The 20,740-nt window shown below is 42.0% G+C and overlaps 1 protein-coding gene across 6 annotated transcripts in view; it reads left to right on the forward strand.

Moving 5' to 3' along the window:
• qkia (QKI, KH domain containing, RNA binding a) overlaps positions 1–20,740 on the forward strand; it is an 82,444-nt gene that overhangs the window by 48,010 nt on the left and 13,694 nt on the right. For all 6 annotated transcript variants that reach the window (XM_077559613.1, XM_077559620.1, XM_077559637.1 and 3 more), the window contains exons 4-5: positions 205–348; positions 19,979–20,066. In XM_077559613.1, the coding sequence (XP_077415739.1) occupies positions 205–348; positions 19,979–20,066 (232 nt within the window). The remainder of the gene's footprint in view (positions 1–204; positions 349–19,978; positions 20,067–20,740) is intronic.

The raw sequence follows: 20,740 nt of genomic DNA on the forward strand, positions 1-20,740 counted from the left end.
TTTTTTTGTCTCGGTTAAGTGAGTGTTCTACTAAAGAAGGGTGTCGTTTCAAAGCAAACGCTTAATAGCTGACTAAAGGAGCGCTCCTGTCATCCCGCCTCTCTTCACAGGACCATGTCCTCCTCTGATGCGTGAGTCGCCGCCGCCGTGGCGCTCCGGCACACCCACGCTGTCACATTCACTCACGCGTCTATCTCTTTCCAGGAGGAGCAGAATAGAGGAAAGCCAAACTGGGAACACCTCAACGAAGACCTTCATGTCCTGATCACAGTGGAAGACACGCAGACCAGAGCCGAGATCAAGATGAGGAGAGCCGTGGAGGAGGTGAAGAAGCTCCTCGTACCAGCTGTAAGTACACGTGTGTTTCCTGGGCCCGTTCGGTTCGATAAAGATCAAGACCTGTGGGTCAAGGTGGCACAATGCTGGATTGAAACCCGCTTCTATTCTTCGCTATCTTGGTCTGAAAAACAGAGCTACATATGGTACACCGCTCACTGTTAGCATCCTGTTTATGAGCGTACATAGACCACGGGAACAGCTTGGCCGAGTGCTGGGGGGAAAAGAAAAGAAAAACACCTAGCGGCATTCACCCACTGTGTCTGCCACATTCCATCTCCGCTTCCCCTGATAGTTGCTGCCGCTATTGTGGCGAATGGCGAGTGTTTTCCATGTTGACTGTGGTGACCAGGTGGACGGGGCAGCTTGAAGGCCCAGATTTCTCATCAGGTGGCAGCACATAGTGGCGTGGTGGTCGTGGGAGGCTGGAGGCCAGTGAGTGCCAGGATGACTGGGTTAATGTGGTGAAGAAATGTGGATTTTAGATATTCTGTTTTTGTTTTGTTTTTTAGGAAGGCTAAGGCTTAAAATGTGTATAGAACATGTTGTTGTTTTTTTTTAACAACATGAGAGGCACATGACGGGCGGGGCCTGTATATTGGATTCATAGTCACCGTCTGTCATTTTAAACAGTACACAGGGATGTGATTTTTCCGCTAATTCGCGGAATTCCGCTGTTTTATCCCCACAACCCCCCCCCCCCAAAAAAAATTCCGATTTTTTTTTTTTTCTCATTGTGTATGCACATGACTCCGACAGATAACATCTTCTGCTATAACAAAGACATTTGTGGTATGCTCTAATATGAGTTACTTTTCATTTGGTCATGATACAATTATTTGTTCATGAAATTTGAACTCTTCAACATTATTTATGTGTTAACTTAGTAATCACATTAGTTAGATATGATGATATTCTCAGTGATAGTTTTTAAAAGCAAAGGCAGTCCAATGTTTTTGAATGTGACTGATTTTGAGTTGACTAAAACTGCCATTTTATATGGGATAGTTCAATATACATTGAAAATTTATGCTGTTGTTTTGTCTATTTCTTTGTCATGTGAGTGCATTGAAAGTACTTAAAAACACGGAAAACCCATGAGCTCCGGGGGGCTTCGCCCTTCGCCCTGGACCTAGCTGGGTGCCAGTGGCCCCCAGACCCCCGGCTAAATTTTCAGATAATTTCACTTTGGTCAAATCACATCCCTGAGTACAGTAACAGATTGGTACTCGTACTGGCAGATACTCAAAATCAAATGTGTAAAATATAATGAATAAAAAAAATCTTAATGCAAAAGGCATAATGTGAAGCTTAGCTTCTTAATATTCTTAATAGTTGCTTTTTGTCTGGGTTCATTCTTTGTCGCACCATCACAAAGACGTTCGCCAGACGTTTTAATGCTTGCAAAACGTTTTTCTTGTCGGCCAGAAATTTTGAACAGCCGGCAAGCAAACTCACTAAAGCTGTTAGTGAACGTCTGTGACGGTTTGCGACCTTGAACGAACCCTGACCATAAAAACAAATAAAAAAACATTAGCTACTTGCACACACCCTTTGCGAGCCTTCACTTTTCAGTGAGATACGGGCTTTACTGCAGAATTTTCAGACATATTTTTCCAGATCGTTTTTGTCACATTCAGTCTTTTATTTGGATCACAATCAAGTTTTGTGCGTTAGTAAATAATCTTCTTGTTTCTCTTCATTATAAAGACAGATTATAAAATCATTCAAGCCGACCTTATTATTGCAACCAATGGTACATACACTTACTGTACTCTGTGATAACACAATCGAAGGATGCCTTTTAAGATATATTGTGCATGCCTACACCTTTACAGTTATGTTGGATAATTAATTGCCTCGATTTTGTGAAACCTTTACTAGGAAACCGCTACTATTGTTTTCTGCTTCAGTACACAAAAGCTGCTGTGGCGTTGAAGCATCCTGTCCGGAATGTTAGTTTATCCCCTCCCCTTAGCCCTGCCAGCGTGGAAGTCACCCCGTGCGCTTTTTCTTGTCAGGACTCCTTGTCTGCATCCCGACCGCCAGTTATTTCTTTAGGCACTTGTTTTGTTTCCTCAGCGTGTGTATGCACACACAAGATGTTGACACGGTTGAACATTGTCGCGCGAGCACACTATCAAATGTGTGTGTGTGTGTCGCCACAACCCTCAGAATGAAGCCATCCTCTGCGCTGACAGTTGACTACTGTATGAGTCACCACAAACGCACACATACTGTAGTCACGTGTATGAACAACACACACACACACACACACACACACACATGAAGAGCCCCCGTTGGTGACCCTGTAAGTCAATGACAGCTCTCTAAAGCTAATACTCATCTGGATGGAGTGTGACAAGAATTGCAGGCATTTTTCTGAAAAATGTTCCTTTTTTATTATGGAACTTGACAAAGGCATTCAAGATGTTTGGTCATTCATCAGCAGAACTGTTTGGTAGGTTAAGAGCTTAGATTCATTGAAATATTGGAATAAAATTTGACTTTAATATATTTTTTTCCCCAATATGGTCACAAAATATGTTCAATATATTTTAATGTAAAGCTATTTAAAAAAAATATATTTGGGGGATTTAAAACCTGAATGAAATCTTTCATTTGCAAATCTTTTTGGACCATTAAAGCTTTCTAAATTTAAAGTATATTTTCCCAAATTAAATAAAACATTTAACAAATTGTCAAACATTAAGATTTAAGGATAACATTAGTGTGGTAGTACAGAACAAAATGACAAGTATGCAAACGATGTGAAGAGTCAAGTAGTGCAGTCCCTTTTGGAAAATATCCTATGATTTACGGTGTACGATTATATAGGCCAAACAGTACTGTACATGGTGCATTTGAAGTTGTTTTTTTTTATATATATATATATGCAAGGATGTGATTTTTCCGCTAATTCGCGGAATTCCGCTTTTTTTATCTCCAAAAATAAAAAATTTAAAATTTCCGATTTCGTCTCTACAGCATTCCATTTTAGTGTTTCCGTAACTGAAATGAAACGGATCTTGCGATTGGCTGAAGTGAAACGGATCTTGCGATTGGCTGAAGTGAAACGGATCTTGCGATTGGCTGAAGTCTCCGTGTTGACCAATAAACGCGCTTGTTATAAAGGCATAGGAGTATGCCATTGTTCATTTCTCACACGTTTTTGCCGGGTGTTTAAAGAAAGATGTCCGTGATCGAACGCAAAGATGCTCCGCGAGTTAAGGAAATTGACAAGATCGTAAAAAACAACTTTCGATGGGACTGGTTAGAGAAGGATATATCTACAAATGTTGGAAAGAAGACTGTGACGAATTTGTTCAGTGACTTTATTCGGAAGATCGATCGTGCCGGGAAAGCGCTTCGCATTTGGTGCCATGATACCATTGACTATGGTGGGAGAGGTTTCAAAGCTCTTGAAAGTCACGCAAAGAGCAAAAAGCACGTGAAAGAACTCCAGTCGCTGGAAGTTTCGGTGCCCAAACGAAAACTCCAAAACTTTACGGCCTCCATCCCTTATTGACATCACAATCGGAAGCGGTAATAGAGAGACGTGATCCACCCCAACAACCTGTACCAGTTGCTGATAAGAGTCGTGAATTTTGAGGTAGGTGGTAAACTTTTCAAATTAATTTGACAGTTTTCCCCTTTTTTTCGAAAATATTAGAACGTAATAATGATCATGTTTCAATATGTTGATATGCGGCCCCCAGACCCCCGGCTAAATTTTCAGATAATTTCACTTTGGTCAAATCACATCCCTGTATATGGCTTTTAACAATATACTAAAACCATAAACATGTCTGAGAAATCCATATTAAAAGTATGTGATTGGCTTTTAATGCATATTACCACAGCTGACACTTTGTCAAATGTAAAGGTCAATTGCTCTTTAATTAAACCAGAATAAGTGTCTTCGGTATATATCCTTGTTTGTCCGCTTGGTGTGTTTTATCTCCGCTTGAACCCCCGCCCGGGGTTACCACATTTTTGCCGTGTCAGTTCACACACATCACGAGTGGGTGGGTGGGCTGTCGTACTGGCTGGCAGTAATGCCCCCTTTCACGCCGAACTGAATTGGATTTAAGTGCAGCTTTGGTGCATAGGCATTGTACTAATGAAGGGCATCTTCCCCACATCTGGCGGTGTAAAAATCCCCTTTAGGAAAATCACACAGGAAACAAAATGAGGCCGTGCTTTTATTCCCTTTCAGTAAACATGCTTTAGGGAACAACAAAAATTACATTGCTCTTCTGTTTCCCTTTAGTTTTCTAGTTGCTGCTTCAGCCATAAATTAAGACGGAATCAGAAAGAAATGTCAAATGGTTAGGTACCCTTTAAGGAGGAATTAACACACTGCACTCTGGGTTGTAGGAAAGGGGCATTGGTACTGTAGTGGTTCGCACATCAGCCATTAATTCCATTTTTTTTTTAAATATATTTAATAAGTAAAATAATTAAGGTGAGAACATTTCACACTAAATGTGTAAGACGGCTGCGATCGCCAACTCAAGGTTACGTTACGTTAATCAATAAAGCCTACCACTGCTAGTTAGAATGCATTGTAACGACACAGCCAGCAAATAAGCAAGTCGTAAGCTCACTCGTACATGAGCTACAAATGAGGCCACAACTCCTCAAGTCACTCAACATGCCGACAGGCTAGTGCCGGGTGAGCCAGCTGCCAGCCAGCCAGCACTGCGCTCTCATTCGCTGATGCCAACGTCACTCACCAGGCCATGCCCCGCCTTTTAAACCCACCCACACAAACACACAAAGTTACAGATATAACTATTCAACAAGAATATTGTGACCAATCAGATTACATTAGAACGACAGACACTGTCAATCAATTTCATGTTATTAACTCATTCACTGCCATTGACGGCTATAGACGTCAAAAATTAAATTGAACTATTTCTATTAGCTTCACTTTTTTTGGTGTTACAACCTAGATTTTTTTTATTGTGCATTTAAAACGGATATAAAATAATAATAAAAATAATTTAAAAAAATTAATCATCTGACACCCCTAATTTTTAATAATCTTTCCTTTTCTTTTTCTTTTTATTAGGGGCATCAGGCAATTATTATTATTTTAATTGTAATTAATCACATGACTTCACAAGTTAACTCAAGATTAATCATGAATTTTATATCTGTTCTAAATGTACAGTAAAAAAAAAAAAAGGTTTTCATACTCTTGTTAACAAAAGTGGGAAAAAATGTCAAACTAATAGAAATAGTTCAAATGAATTTTAGACGTCTATAGCCGTCAATGGCAGTGAATGAGTTAGAGCCTCACCTGTGTCCTCAGTCGTGGTCTTTTGCTCCCTCGGTCCTGTGAACTTTTGAACCTCCACCCCACATTAACCTGAAGCCGGGATAACGTCTGTGAGATGAGAAAGACTTGGGGGGGGGGTTAGTCAGAGATGGCTGGGAGAGCATGAAAGGGCTTCTCTTTCAAGTGTGGATTTCATCTGTTGATCCTGCCCTCACACACACACATTCAACCATCCGCACTCTCAACCCGCATCCCCGTACGTGCACACAGACACACACTCTTACCCACTAGACTAAATTGCACTGCTCATCACTTGAGTCTTTGGTTGAGGACCTCAAACCGAGCAGAGGCACTCTGCACTTTGGGTAACCTCCACTCACATGCTTCTATAAAACAACAAGACAGACTCCAAGCTTACCTTACACCTAAATTTGATCTAATGGGAGCTTGAGGCGGCCTGGTGGACTCGTCGTGAGCCTCACAGTTGAGGTTTTATAGGTTCACATGTGGCCTTCCAGTGTGGCGTTTTCGTGATCTTATTTGAGCCCATGAGGTTTCCGCCCAACAGCGATGACATTACCAGTGTTGACGGTCTTACAAGTGTAAAAATGTGTTAGCTATCATTGATAATAATGATATTGTAAATTTACTATGGAGCGTTTATAATTTGATGCTAACGACTGCCATTTAAAGTCTGATCCCAAGATTTTTGGGGCATTTACAAGCAGGCCCTTATTCTCATGGTCACATGGGTTTTTAGGTTTCGGTTTTAGGTCTTCCACTACAGACGCTCCCCACCTTACGAACGAGTTACGTTCCGGACGATCGTTCGTAAGGTGAATTTGTTCGTAAGTTGCTTCAGTGCTATATTTTGTATTATAATTTATGTTTAAAGCCTATATAAGTATATTGAAGGTTTATATAAGCATGTTTAAGGCTTGTACAAGTAACCTGCATTGGTTTGTACTGAAAAAAACTTTTAATAAAATGGAGAGAATACGTACAGTACTGTAAAGTACTACGTATGCTAGAGAGAGAGAGCGAGACACACACACACAGTATGTACATGTACGTAATAAGATAAATAAAATGAAGTTTAACTTACTTTTGGAAGATGTACTCGATGCTTAAGGAGATGATGGAGGAGGAGGAAGAGGAGGATTTTATATCATGTCGCTGGAATCGGCTTCAAAAGTTATTTCCTGTATGGATCGAGATGCTTCAAAAGTTATTTCCTGCTTCATGGGGACCGGCGTTTCTTCCTCCTCCTCCTCGCCACGTTGCTCAGCCTCCAATGAGCTCTCACAGCGCCAATCGTCGGTATTAGCGGCGGAAAGAAGCACTACGCGCAATACAAAATCTAACTTACAGCATTTCTTTCCGAACATTTTTCGACATACTGTACGCGCAGAAATGTTCGTATGTACCGTTGTTCGTAACTCGAATGTTTGTAAGTAGGGGAGCGTCTGTATATTAAAAAAAAAAATTGTGATAGAAGTGCTCTGCTCCTAATGGTAAAATGCTAAAATAAAACATAAAACCCATTGGCACGCAAACTAGAAATATTGCATTCTACCAAAACCGAAATAATCAATGTGTGCCAATGGCGCTTGCATTTTGTTCACGTCTAATGTTGATATGATGAATAAAGCATATCATTTGCTTTGTAAAAGGAACAGAGAATAAATCCCTAAATGTAAATATAAACATGTTGCCCTGGAGACAATTTCACAGTGCGGCATATTTTGCTCACTGACAGATTAAATTGTTACGCTGTGGGGATAAATAGGCGTCGTTTGGAATTTCAAGTGCTTCAATATGCGTCATTGTCTTAGTTTAAGGTATAAATGGGAGTTTGTGATTGTCGGTATTCTGGAGTAGTACTTGTATATGTATAGCATTTATTAGCATCACAGACATGGTCTCAGGAAGTAAATAATGCAGAAGGAATAGCGCCCCGTTTAGACGGACAAGTCCGCACGGAATATTTCTCTTCAATAATCACGTGTTTTGTCTTTATTCTGTTTCAACTCTCATTCTCTCCTCCTCCTCCTCTGTCAGCGGTGTATGACAAATGAGTACAAAACACCATCTGGCCGCATCCATCCATGTGTGCCTCCCCAGTTAATGAGGTTTATTTTCTTAGGTTCAAGCCATCACTGTCATTCTCCTTTATTTACTCTTAATGTACCTCGTGCATGATATTTATTGTGTATTATCCGTGGGCGGGGGGGGGGGGTGCCATCAGGCTCAATTGAAGCTACAGAATTTGCTTATCCTAATTCAATTTAAAGACGCTATTTTATACACTACAGTGTAATTGATCTACCGTCAACATTTTTGCTTGTTTGATGATAAATGATGATGATGATGGGAAATCCTTGGGAAAGGCTCTCTCGCTCGTTATCTATAACCCAACGGGATGCAATTTAGTGAAAGCTAGGCTATATACTGTACATTTGGCAGTACCTTTCCAAAAAATGCAATGAATCATAGGAAACCCGCAGCAAAGCATTGTTAATCTTGCAAACTCTTCATAGCCGTCAAATGGCTGACCGATTTGTGCATTGTACTGCCTTAAAATGGACTTCATGTAGCTGGTTAGGCCTTAGCTGTCTATTCTCTATGAGAAATTATTAGGGATGTTCGACAGCCTTTTTTTTTTTTTTTTTTTGACCAATACCGTCACTTTTTGAGAACCAATACATCTGGTACTTCTGATGAATAAAATGTCATTTAGCACAATGATTTAAAAACAAAAGGTAGATGTTAACATCCATCCATCAATTTTCGATAGCACTTAGCGTTAAGCCGGACTCTAGCTGCGCTAAGGTAGATGTGCTCAATTGCAAACAATTGTACATTTATGTTCAGAAGGATCTTCTGGTTTAGTAAGTGTGACAGCAGCTGCCGTATTAGTCAGAAAACCTTGTGTACTGCATACTGTCATGTTTGCGCTATTCAGTCTTGGCAAGGAATAAACTAAAAGGACAACTCTTAGTGTTCCCCTTTTTTTTTTTTTTACAGTCACATAGACCACATTACATTCCATTTTAATATCCCCTTTTAATGAATATAAAGAACAAAAGTGGAGTAAGGCTGTGGATTGGTGTTTTTCTGCCAACTTGGCAGCACGTTTCCCTCCAGACTGTTATTACCTTCATCAGGCTAATAAAAGAGTTGCGCTGGATCATATTAACCTGAGGTGATTTGCACCTCCCAGGATAGCAACAGGCCTGTACGGGTACGGCGCATCACATTACATTACAGCACAGTACGTGTGCGTGTGTGTGTGTTAATCATGCTTTTAATTTGCCTTCTTGACTCTGCGCCCTCTCCATGAGATGCAACGTTCCTCCTTTTCATACTTGACAAGGCGTAGTCGCGATGACGTCCTTGTGTGTAATCGTTTTAGCGGCGCTATGATGCTCATTTATCCAGCCTTCATATTTGCGGTCGTATATGAGATGAGCAATATCTTGAAGTATGCTATGGGGATGGAAACAGAATGTTAGACACCACAAGATTGGCCACAAATTGTTGCACTGGAACCTCCAAGTTGTTGTCATTTACAACAAATGCTCCCATAGGAAATGTAGTAATTTGTTGCAGGCTCAAGTTGTCACTATTGTTCAAATGTAAGGCAATGTTTAAAAAACATTTAGCATTCCTGTCAGACAAGTTTATGGAGCATTTAACCGCTGAATAATAAAACTTATATTGATGAATTGACCTCTTAAGAAATATTTCTTGTGCATATTTCACAATAGATCCTGTTCAAGTTCTATCATCACACTTTTCCTTTGTGCCAGTTGTGTGGCCAACCTGGGGCCCTTTAAGTTTGCAGGCTCCACTTTATTAGCATTTGTGACAATTCAAGTTTGCCAGCATAGGTGTAAAATTTAAAAGGTAAGCATGTGAGTAGTGTTTGGTGATTTTTTTTTTTTTTTAACCAATACCCAGAATTAAGAACAAATACCCAAGAGTGCATTTTTAATCGTTTCAGCCAAGAGTATTTGGCCAGCCCTTAATACAGGTATACCTGGGCGACCTGCCCAACACATTTATTTGTACAATAGGTAAAACAAATCACAAAAAAAACACAATACCAACTACTTAAAAAAAAAGAGAGAGAGAGAGATTATTAGTTGCATGTATGCCAATGCCTTGTTGCCAGCACGCATCCAACAGGAGGGACTTGATCAGGTCTTGGCTGAAGGAATCTTTCTGCCATTTCCTCCCACCACACTCTCCATCTGCCCATCCCTGCTTGTATCGAGCTTTAATGGCCTCCTGTGGGGCAGCCAGGTGGCTCCCGTCCTTAGGAAACAGAACCCCTGTGGAGATAACTCTGACCCCCGTTACAATTGAAATATGAGTACATTTAGACACTGTGCTTTATTATGCAAATTTTGTATCGAAAATCTACATTTACTGCAAACACAAGCAGATTGTAACAATTCGTAAGCATCTATAGCATCATGTATTGATGTCACTCCAGCACAATTATTTATTCAGTGATTAAGCAAACCCAAACTGTTAATACTTCCTCTCTCTTGCTCTCTCTCCTTGTTTTACCTTGAGCTCTCATTTGGTAGCAAATTGATCTTTTCCATCAGGTATCCACAGGAATTAGTCCAGCTTCTTTTTTCCATTTCTTTCAGGTTTTTCAAGTCAGCTACAATTCCTCTAGTGAAACATGTGTCGTGTGTACACAAAACCTCAATACCAGTGGCAAAATTTACCTTCGCTTGCCACACTCTCCTGTTATTTTAGTTTCCCTCAACCACAACGTTCCTAATCCACCTGGCCTGGTTATCCTTCAGAGGCCTCCTCAAGTGGCCCAATACAATCGTCAGTTAGTAGAAACCGGTAACGAGACTTGGCTGTTTTAATCTGCTATGGGTCCCCCAGTGGTCATGTGCGGAGGACCCGAGCGCCTCCTGGCCAATCTTTGTGCCTTGCTTTGAAGCTCCTCCTAATCCCTTTTACTGAGTCAACGAAATGCTGAAGACTGTGTTTGTGAGCATATATATATATATATATATATATATAAATGTTCGTGCCTTCATTGTGTTAGAGCCATAATTAGCACCATTCATCACAAAGGGCACAGCAATAGGCATATCTTTGGTCCAGATGTCTGTTCAAGGGTAGCTTGTTTCAGCAAGGCCAAGCTCTAACATCTGCAATGTGTAAACACACACATGCAAGCGTACTTTGATCTTTGCACCCCCAGTAACCGTGTTTACCAGTGTTCACGCACGGAAATGGGATTGAGGCGAGCTTAGCATTGGATGACCTCCTACAGTAAATCAAAGTTTCTTTCTAAAAGATGATGAAGTCTGGCCACCTCCAACATTGATGGCCTCATAGAAATATAAGATTTTACCTTACTTTACCATCTTCCTTTATAAATTCAACATGTTTCTAAACCTATTCTGGTCCTTGACGTCCTTGGTTTACACTCACAATAGTGCAGCATTTAACCATGACTCATGAGAGTCACTGATGTTTGTCAGTGTCAAACAGAGAAAAGTGTATTCTTAAAACTCACGAATGTTCAAATCGTTGAGTTGTATGTGTTTAGTGTTTCGTTTTTTTAAATCAAAGGTTAAATTTATTGTGTTTTAGGTTGTGTGAATATGATAATGATCTGAACAGAAGATGTCAAAGTGCTGCCTCGTCTCCACTTTTTATTTTGCATTTAGAGCGTTTTTATCAGAGAAAATCTGCATGTATACAGAGACGCAAGAGTGTGTGGAATTTTATTTTATGTCCGTGCACCTGTGTATATTCTCCCTTCATCTTGATCTGTGTTCTAACTCAACGATCTGTGCCGCAAAAAAACAAAATTGTGATGACTAGCCAAAAAACCTAAAAATCTCAAAAAAATTGTTGGAAGGACTGTTGTTGTGTTATTGAAGCAGCCAGAGCGGCTTAAAGGGCGGACGGACAGACGGATATAGTTAGACATGTTTTTTGCTTCCCTGCACTGGCACAAATATGTGACATAATCGTGTACGTGACGTGAGCAGAGTTTTGTGCCGTGTATATGGGAATGCAACGGCGGAGCGTAATCAACTTTTCCACTCTGGGGGGCGGTTTCAAATTTTTCTTATTCAAGCCCCCAAAACGCAGACGTCCAAACAAGAGCCCTTATTGAAACCATGTGTCACTAAGCGTCTCATGAAAGTGTCTAAAAAAAATTGGTAGCCAAGACTTTCTTGAATTTGATAGTACATGACCAGGCAGGTTCCGAGTCCCACTTCCTGCCAGAGGTACTTTTCATTTCTGTCCTTCGCTAAAGCTGCGGTGATCATCTCTGAGTCAGGATCTCAGAATCTGATGCAAATCCTCTGCCAGTATTTAAAGCTCCCCCCAAATCATCCCTAGCCAAATCCCCTCAAGATATTCCCCGCTCGATTGGAGGGCATTAAAGGATCGCGAGTGACAGAACAATACACCGTCTGGCAGCCTGGTCGAATAAGGGATAAATGCGAAGGGAGAGGAGAGAAAGAATCAGTGAGCGGATGAGGGTACAAATTTGGCGTAAGGGCTGGAAGGGGTCAACAGGGAACAAGAGTCGAGGGACAGATGCTTGCTTGTTGTACAACTACATCATCCTGCCTGCACTTAGTCTGCTACGTCATCCGTCCAAACTGATGCAGTTCCACCAGCTGGAATAATCGCGCTGTTAAATCTGTATATATTTTTCAAGGTTATTTATGTGGACTCTAATCCAGTCTTAATGCTGTTATGTTACATGAAATGCCAGCCCGCTTTGCGAATAAACATCACTCAGAATTTCTGCTTTTCCTCTTTTAGTTGCTCAGAATATTTTTGACAAAAGACACTTCTAAGTCTATTTTTGCAAACAAAACTGCAGAAGGCTAAAGCAAGGCACTTCAAATAGCTGAATGCTTCTACATCAGACTGATCTTTTGCTCTAAGCCTTGGACCTGGTAAGCTTTGTAATGCAGCAGGAAGTAAAGTATTAGCATGAGAGCTAACTCCTGAATTTCAACAGTACTTCACTAAGCCGCTTGATTGACTGTAATGGGGAGGAGCAGCTGCAAAGTGTTTGTAATAATCTGACTGGAGTCAGGTTTGCGTATATGCTAATGAGCGATGGTGTTGGCGCTTTAGCATGACTAATGGCGCTCGTCGCTAACGGAGCTGTCTCGGACTGAGGATGCGAGCCAAAGGTGCAAAGGGGAAATGAAGAGACTTTGCTGGGAATGTTTTGAAGGAAGTCACGGCCGAGCTTTGCCAGCGATTGCATTGACTTGGGCATTTGGGAAAATAATCATTCTGTCAATTCTGTTAGCTTTAATGGCGTATTCTCGCACTGACTCTTGAAGGGTGCATTTAGTATGACAAGAAACCATGTCGGTGTCATGCGATAATGCATGTTGTCTGTTAATCTGTGTGTTAATTGTGTGTTAAAATGTCCTTGAACGGGACGGTAATCCCCCAGCTGCTGGTAGCCAACGCCAATTCATGTGTGGATGTGAATAATTAAATGAGACATAATAGAACAATCAATTAAGAATTTTGTGGATTGTTTGAAATTGGTTGTTGATTAATTGCGTTTTGAAGCCATGGAGGCAATTTGGAGTGCACTACTTGCCTGTAAGGAAACAGGCGCTATTGATCAACAAAGTAAAGTTGAGCTACACACTCTAATTTAAACTTCAGGTGTCCTTTGTTTATGATGATACCAACATTAGCTGTAGGACGTCTCAATGACAATGTCTTGCTGATGGGATTCCGCTTTTTTTGCACTTTGGTTTAAATGCAAGTTTGATTTCAAAAAATGAGGGTCTGGTTTGTAGACACTTCCGGTTTCTGTTTCTAAACCAAGACATCCCGCAATTTTGCTTCAGCCGCCCCAAATTGATTAGCCTCGTTTTGTTTATTTTGGTGTTGAGATGTTTTGAGGCTCATTACAAGTCCTCATTTCTTCTTCCTCCCCTTTAGCACGCCACTTTTCCTGTCGAGTGTGGAATTGTTGATTAGTCATCTTGGCAGTGTGGTGGCAGTAATCATTTTCCTCCAGATGTTAGTTTGAGAAGAAACCAAACAGAAATGGGAAACCGGTTTGTGTGTGTGTGAGGAGGGGGTCGGGAGTAAAAACAGCTGCTGCCGCTACCGGTTCCACCCTTCAACAGCTCATGAAGTCATCCACTCCTCCCTCCTGTATGATCGTCCCTCCCCGCTCATTCCCACATTCCACCTCACTCCGAATCCCAGGAGGCACTCGGGGGCATGCTGTGTTTACCTCTGAGGTAATTGTGCTGGTTTGGAGAGGCTGACCCTATCCCTGTTCAGGCCCGAGATTCCGTGCATGCGGTCAAGTGTGTGTGGATTTGCAGTGACTGGCAGCGAGGCCAATGATGGAAAGCAAGCATCAGCCAGTGTCAGCCCACGAGGGAGCAGACAAATTGGTTTTCACTGCGCTGTCTCGTACTCTCTCCAGGTATCTCCCTCCTCCTGCATCGTCTCCTCCATCATTTACACTTTCTCAATGTTTTTCTATTCCCGCAAAGGCGTCTCTCTGCACACCCGTTATTTAATCTCTCCAAGCTGTGTCGCCGTATGGAACGGCTGTTTTGAGTTTTGTGAGAAAATACACCCACCTTGCATCTTTGGTCTCTTGTAGAAAAAGACACCGCGACTTAATAAACACTCAGAAGACAGTCAGACAATCTGTTGCGTTTTGTTGCAGAGATGCCAAGTGTTCCATTTCTATGTATTTTGTTCGGGCAGTTGTCATATGGTCCACAGTTACAGATAAGTTGGAAAATTTCTGGACTGTTTGCGTACTAAGTTCACTTGGGCCTAGAGTGGTACGAGAAAGAAAACTAAAAACATAAGCTAATTGCTTACTTTGTTTCCATAAACCAAGTGCTGAGAACTTTGAGCAGATGACTGAAAATAAAGGTATGGTTCCGTATTTGATCACATGATCAGTATTTCGCTTGGGATCAGAAGGATATCTCTATTGAAACATTCAAAAAGCACCGGAACTTTCCATACCTTGAACCAAAACGTGTAGCCATCAAAATATGAACTACACTGGTTTGAATATATGATGCAAGCCCAGACCGTGCCTGTAAAATCCATTATTTTTCCACAGGAATTCCTGGTGAATACTCCGCTTTGGCCGTTGTATCAGAGCTTTCAGACGGGTTTATAAATGGTGATACTGGAAATCAAATCAGAGATCATGTCCTCATCAGTTTGCTCTACGGAGGCGCACACTTTGGCGTCAATATTGCTTTTCCTTGAGCTAGTGTAAAGGCAAAGACCGATAAATGCCAGGCTCTGATGTGGCAGCTTTCCAGGATCTCATTGTGAAAAAGGTTTTTTTTGTTAGCCATAAACGTGAACCTCACCAAAAATTCCGGGCAAGTCCAGATGCCAACATGATGATGTCAACAGGGAGACGAATGATTCTGGTGTCAATTCAATACAATAAGCGTGACATGAATGGTTGTCATCATAAAACAACCATAAGCTTAATTTGCCTGCTACCGTTTTTGCGGATTCATTTAAGCTCAGGTATTTTTAAGAGCGACGGGAGTCACAACGCCAATTTAGCATGCATGGTGTGACCTCATTGCAAGGTTGTCAGGAAGGCAGTGGGACATGGCTAACCTACTTTATCTCATCACACTGCTGTCTACCTTCAGTTCCCTCCTCCTCTTCTTCCCCCCCCCCTCCCTGTGTCTTGCCTCCTCCCTGATAGCTTTTACCGCTCTGCTGATCGCACAAATAGGCCTCATTGATTGAATCTGATTCTCGTGGATAGAGCAGCTTTATTGAGTGGCGTTCCACCCCTCGCTGATGGACAGGAGAGGGAAGGGGAGAGGGTTGCTTGTACATGCATACATGTGTGCATGGTTTGGAATACGAAAGGAAAACTTCCTCTTCTAATCTGGCTGTCTTGCTAGCTGCTATTCCTTACTGCTCTCTCGGGCATTCCCGCTCTCAGATCATTAAAGACACACACTTCTTTTTGCGTGAATGTTTTATAGCTGGTGAATCCGTAGCGAGGAGTCTCTTAATTGTGGCAAGATTAAAGTGTTAAACTGTGCTCCCTGATGGCGTTCATCAAACATTGATCCAAGCGGCGTCTGCGGTCGGGAAGCATTCGCAACACTACATGATTTAAAGCGATCCGACTCCGCTCCCAACGGTCCCGGTCGGTATTATCTCGGTGCCCCCCAACCCCTCCCTCCACATCTTACAGCCGACGTCTGCAGACATTGCCGAGCTGTCATCTTTCCTGTCTCGAGCAAACTGGAACACTCACACTGCCAGGTGTACTCACTGAGCTTTCATGGAATAACGCTGAAAAGACAATCTGGAAAGAAGAAAAAAAAAAGTAGGTTTATGGCGCAGTGGTGAATCGGTCAAATAAGATTCTGAGGTTGGGGCTCAGTCAGCCTTAACCCTGGCCACATTTTCTCTTCACTGTCAATGGTCAACTATGCAAAGTACAATTTCATCTTTCCCGTTCACCTCCCGCAAACACGCCATCGTAGCGCACATACACGAGCAGTCTAAGCATCCATATCCCAGCATGAGTTGATTCTAAGCTGCAGCTTGCCACTGAGCTCGCTGAAACACTCGCATGCATCTTGAGAGAGACATAAAAGCAGCTGCTTTAATTTGGTTTAGTCATTGAGGTTGTGCAAAGATAATGAATTTTGATTAAATGGTGTCTACTTTGCAGTCTTTCAGGTGTTCTCGTCTGCTGTTGTTTGGCCTTGTTAATTAATATGTGCACTTCAAGGGTTGCAAAAAGTAATTAGTAATGATTTGTTTGGGGTGGGGGGGGGGATGCTCTTCATTGAAGGTTTACTTTGTTAGTCAATGACCTGATCCTTGTTCAATTACTCCACTGTGGTTATTACTGTCAACAATGCATGTAAAACATCAGCTCTTGGGTTCTAAAGAGGGAGATGCTGATGGAAAGAAAACATAAGTCAGCACGTTAACATCAATTGTATGTGCCTATTTGGTGCGATTAAAGGCCTAGATACACCAATCAGACGTCGGCACCTCACGGTCGTCACGTAGAGAAATGACGTAAATACGCAACGCGCCGACCCCGACTATTACACACCTTCAGCGCTTGCACGAGAAGTAATTCCCCTCCATACCATTGGCGGCAGTAGTCATTCCTAAAGGCATCCGGAAACCTCTTTACAAGGGGCGGGATATACAACGTAAACCATGCATACCGGTTACAATGTCCTCCCGTGTGAATTAAACCCTCCGGCTCTTTTGCACAGTATCGTATAATTCTGTCATTGTCAACCCTCGCTCTTGTGATTGTACGAAGATTAAGGTATCAAAGGCGCAAGATAAACTGTACAAGATACTCCAGCGACCTAAACAAGGAGCTTACCCGAACCTTTGTCCAGAGCTGATTCGCTAGCTAACAGCCTATCACAGTGATCAAATGCCCCAACGTCGATTCAACATGTCGAATTTGCTTATTACAACAGATTTCACCCCGATCACATGATTTGCAACATCAACAACATCCGAAAGAAGCGCTGACGGGTTGAAGCTGTGGCTTATTGAACCCCCTACCCTGAGAATATACCACCAGTCCTCGAACTTTTCTGACACTGATAACTTTAGCCACAATTTGTCTGTTGAGTGTCTACGAAGCATTATAGCGCCGAGATATATGATCTTTTTTTTGCCATTTCACATTAAAACTGTCACTCGTGCCTCAACTTTGAGATGCGTTCGATCGTAATTAAATTCAACTAATGTATGCCGCGTCGCCACTAATTGCATCACCACCCCTATCCCGTCTTTCGCTTCATCTTCATAGGGAAACGCGTCGCAGCTTGTAAAAAGTTGCAGCCTTTAGGGGAAGAGACGGGTAACGAGTGAGGCGTCGTCTGTACCGAGAACTTTCTTGTCTTGTTAATTGGAAGTGCTGCGCCACTAAACGTGCACACATTCAGGACTGCAACTTCTCACTGCCTTACATTTAGTCAAGAGAGACCAACCTGTCACTTTTTCCTCTTCCTTAACCTTGCGCACACTCACTGTTGCCGCATTCAAGAGGAATCTCAGGGGAAGGCTTAACTCTTCACCCTCCTCCTTTTTATTCCCCGTCTTTCCTTATCAGCTCCTCAATAGAGCAGCAGACTGTTGCCCAAAGTGTTTTTCGAGTCCGAGAATTAAGTCTGCTCGCTTGTCTCCGCTTCTCCTTTTCACGGCGGGGTGTTACTGTGACGGCGCGTGATGTGTTTACATGCAAATAACGAAGCGCGGCGATGAATGCACTCGCTCGTGCTGGTTTTACAGCGTGCAAATTGCACTTGGACGTGGGATTAACGAATGGTTACTCTTGACTGTTCATTCTTATTTCCTCTATTTAAAAAAAAAAAAGTTTCCATGATGATACGTTTGTTGCCAAAGTCATGATGGATCAATACATCAACCCGGGGGTCAGCTAAGCGCCAGCGCACCCTCCATTTTGACGAGTAATTTACCCTGACCCCTCCTTGAATGAAGACGTACTACCTGGCTGTGGCTTTTGTGTCAACACTGTTATTGAGTGTTCAGCGGCTTGAGGGGAAATGGAGTTTGGGTGGGGGAGCAGGCGGTGGGTGTTTTCAGAGGGGAGGGGAGGGGAGGCACTATCTTAATTGCTTTCCGTGAATAATTTGGGTCCCCTAATTTAGCCGTAATGAAAGTGGCTGCCGCTTTTTGTATTTATTTATCCAAAAATTAATTGCCAGGAGTGACGTTCGCCGGCTGGTTATTGCGCACAAGGGAGTCAAGAAAATGACTGTAATTATCCTTCTGATATGTATTATGAATATGCATTCATACAATTTGATGTCTCTTTTGGCATTTTAACTACAAAGTACACAACCTATTCTTAAGGAGCGCCGACTTCAATCAGCTTTCTTTTTATAACACCACCTACACGTGCAATTTAGTAAAATGGTTGCCATGGTTTTTGCTTTTACCTGCAAATGTGGCCTCTGCTGAAATAGACGTGTCAAGGGTTTGACTACATTTCTTTGAATGAAAATTGAGATAGTTACTGATTGCAAGAAATCATTTTTAATGGGCAGAATCTTTTAGAGCTTTTCACGTAAATCAACTTTTTTTTTTTGCTGTCTCCATTTTGTTCTTCTTTAGACGGTGACGTAATTGAGACAATCAAAAGCGCCTCTGCTACGTGTAGCCAAGCAGTGTACTTTATCTTCTCATTAATCAACAATGAGTTCCTCAGAATTGCTCTTTTAACGATACGTGGCAGTACCTAAATGTTCTGAACTCCTGCTTCGACGTCAGCGTCATATTGAGTCGAACAATGTTGTGCGTGTTGTGGAGGTCCGCATCAGAGGACAGACGCTCCCCAACTTACGAACGAGTTACGTTCCGAGCGATCGTTCGTAAGGTGAATTTGTTCGTAAGTTGCTTCAGTGCTATATTTTGTATTATAATTGATGTTTAAAGAGAATACGTACAGTACTGTACTACGTATGTTAGAGAGAGAGAGCGAGAGACACACACAGTATGTACATGTACGTAATAAGATAAATAAAATTAAGTTTAACTTACTTTTGGATGATGTAGTCGATGCTTAAGGATTTGATGGAGGAGGAGGAAGAGGAGGATTTTATATCATGAGAGGTTCTTCGTCGTCGCTGGAATGGGCTTCAAAAGTTACTTCCTCCTCCGTAACTTCAATGTAGGAAGAAGTTGAGGGTCGCGGAGAAGAAGATGAGGGTTGATGAGTATCTTCCTTGGAGGATTTACTAGAAACTGGCCGAAAGAAGCGATCTAACGACGATTGCACAGTTTTCTTCTTTTTTCATCATAAATGATGCGGTAGCACTGTATGGCATCATTCAATTGATTTGCAACCTTTGTGCAACGTTCAATATTTGGGTCTTGCTGCTCGAAGAGTGTGATGGCTTTATCTATGAGCGACAGGCGTTTCTTCTTCTTCCTCCTCCTCGACACGTTGCTGAGCCTCCAATGCTGGGTGAGCTCTCACAGCGCCAAGCGTCGGTATTAGCGGCGGAAAGAAGCACTACTCGGAAAAAGGCGCGCATACAAAATCTAACTTACAGCATCTCTTTCCGAACATTTTTTGACATGCGCGCAGACAGGTTCGTATGTACCGTTGTTCGTAACTCGAATGTTCGTAAGTAGGGGAGCGTCTGTACTTCCCAAAGCTGACGCCATGTTTTGCTGCTGTAGATTGCAAACTAGGAACAACCGACAGAATTCGAGGAATCGACGATGTGTTATAGTTGAACAGGTATTTATTAACGTTGCGTTGGTCTTCCGCAGGCGGAGGGCGAAGACAATTTGAAGAAGATCCAGCTGATGGAGTTGGCCATTCTCAATGGGACATACCGAGACAACAACATCAAAGCGCGTAAGTGAACTACGATTAACACCACTAATATATATATATATATATATATATATATATATATATATATATATATATATATATATATATATATATATATATATCGCACATTTCATGATAGGACACATTTTTTACCTCCATGCTCTACATTCAATTAAGACCATTTTACTCAACTGACTTCTTCTTAACAGTATTTGCTACCACGGAATCAATGTTTAGTCAGATGGTCCGTGTACGTGCGTGTCCATGAGCGCACCTCTCAAGCTGACCAAACAATTTGTTTGTTTGCCTCCTCCACCACGAGCATTTGGAGACCTTCCATTTTGTCCTCCCATGTTCTTTCCCCTCCATCCATCCTTTCTCCATCCATCCTCTTCCTGCAGCCGTGGTCGCTCGGTATCCACTTGCTCTTAACTTTGCAGCACATCGCTGGAGCTCACTTTGCTCAAGCTCTGCATGTCGCCATCTAGTTCACACATCTGCTCACTGGAGAAGCATCCGTTGATCAAACAAGCACGCTAACAACCAAAAAAATGTGCTCTTGGAATTCAGCTTTGAATGTGTTCAATGTCACGGTGACCGCAGCCTTTTGTTGAAATCATTTAGCTGTTAAATTGGACAAAATGTTCGGGTGGATAAAAGTTGTTATTCAGGCATTTTGACTTCAGTCAATTGCC

Source organism: Vanacampus margaritifer, chromosome 1, assembly GCF_051991255.1.
Source record: "Vanacampus margaritifer isolate UIUO_Vmar chromosome 1, RoL_Vmar_1.0, whole genome shotgun sequence".
NCBI classification, from domain to species: domain Eukaryota; kingdom Metazoa; phylum Chordata; class Actinopteri; order Syngnathiformes; family Syngnathidae; genus Vanacampus; species Vanacampus margaritifer.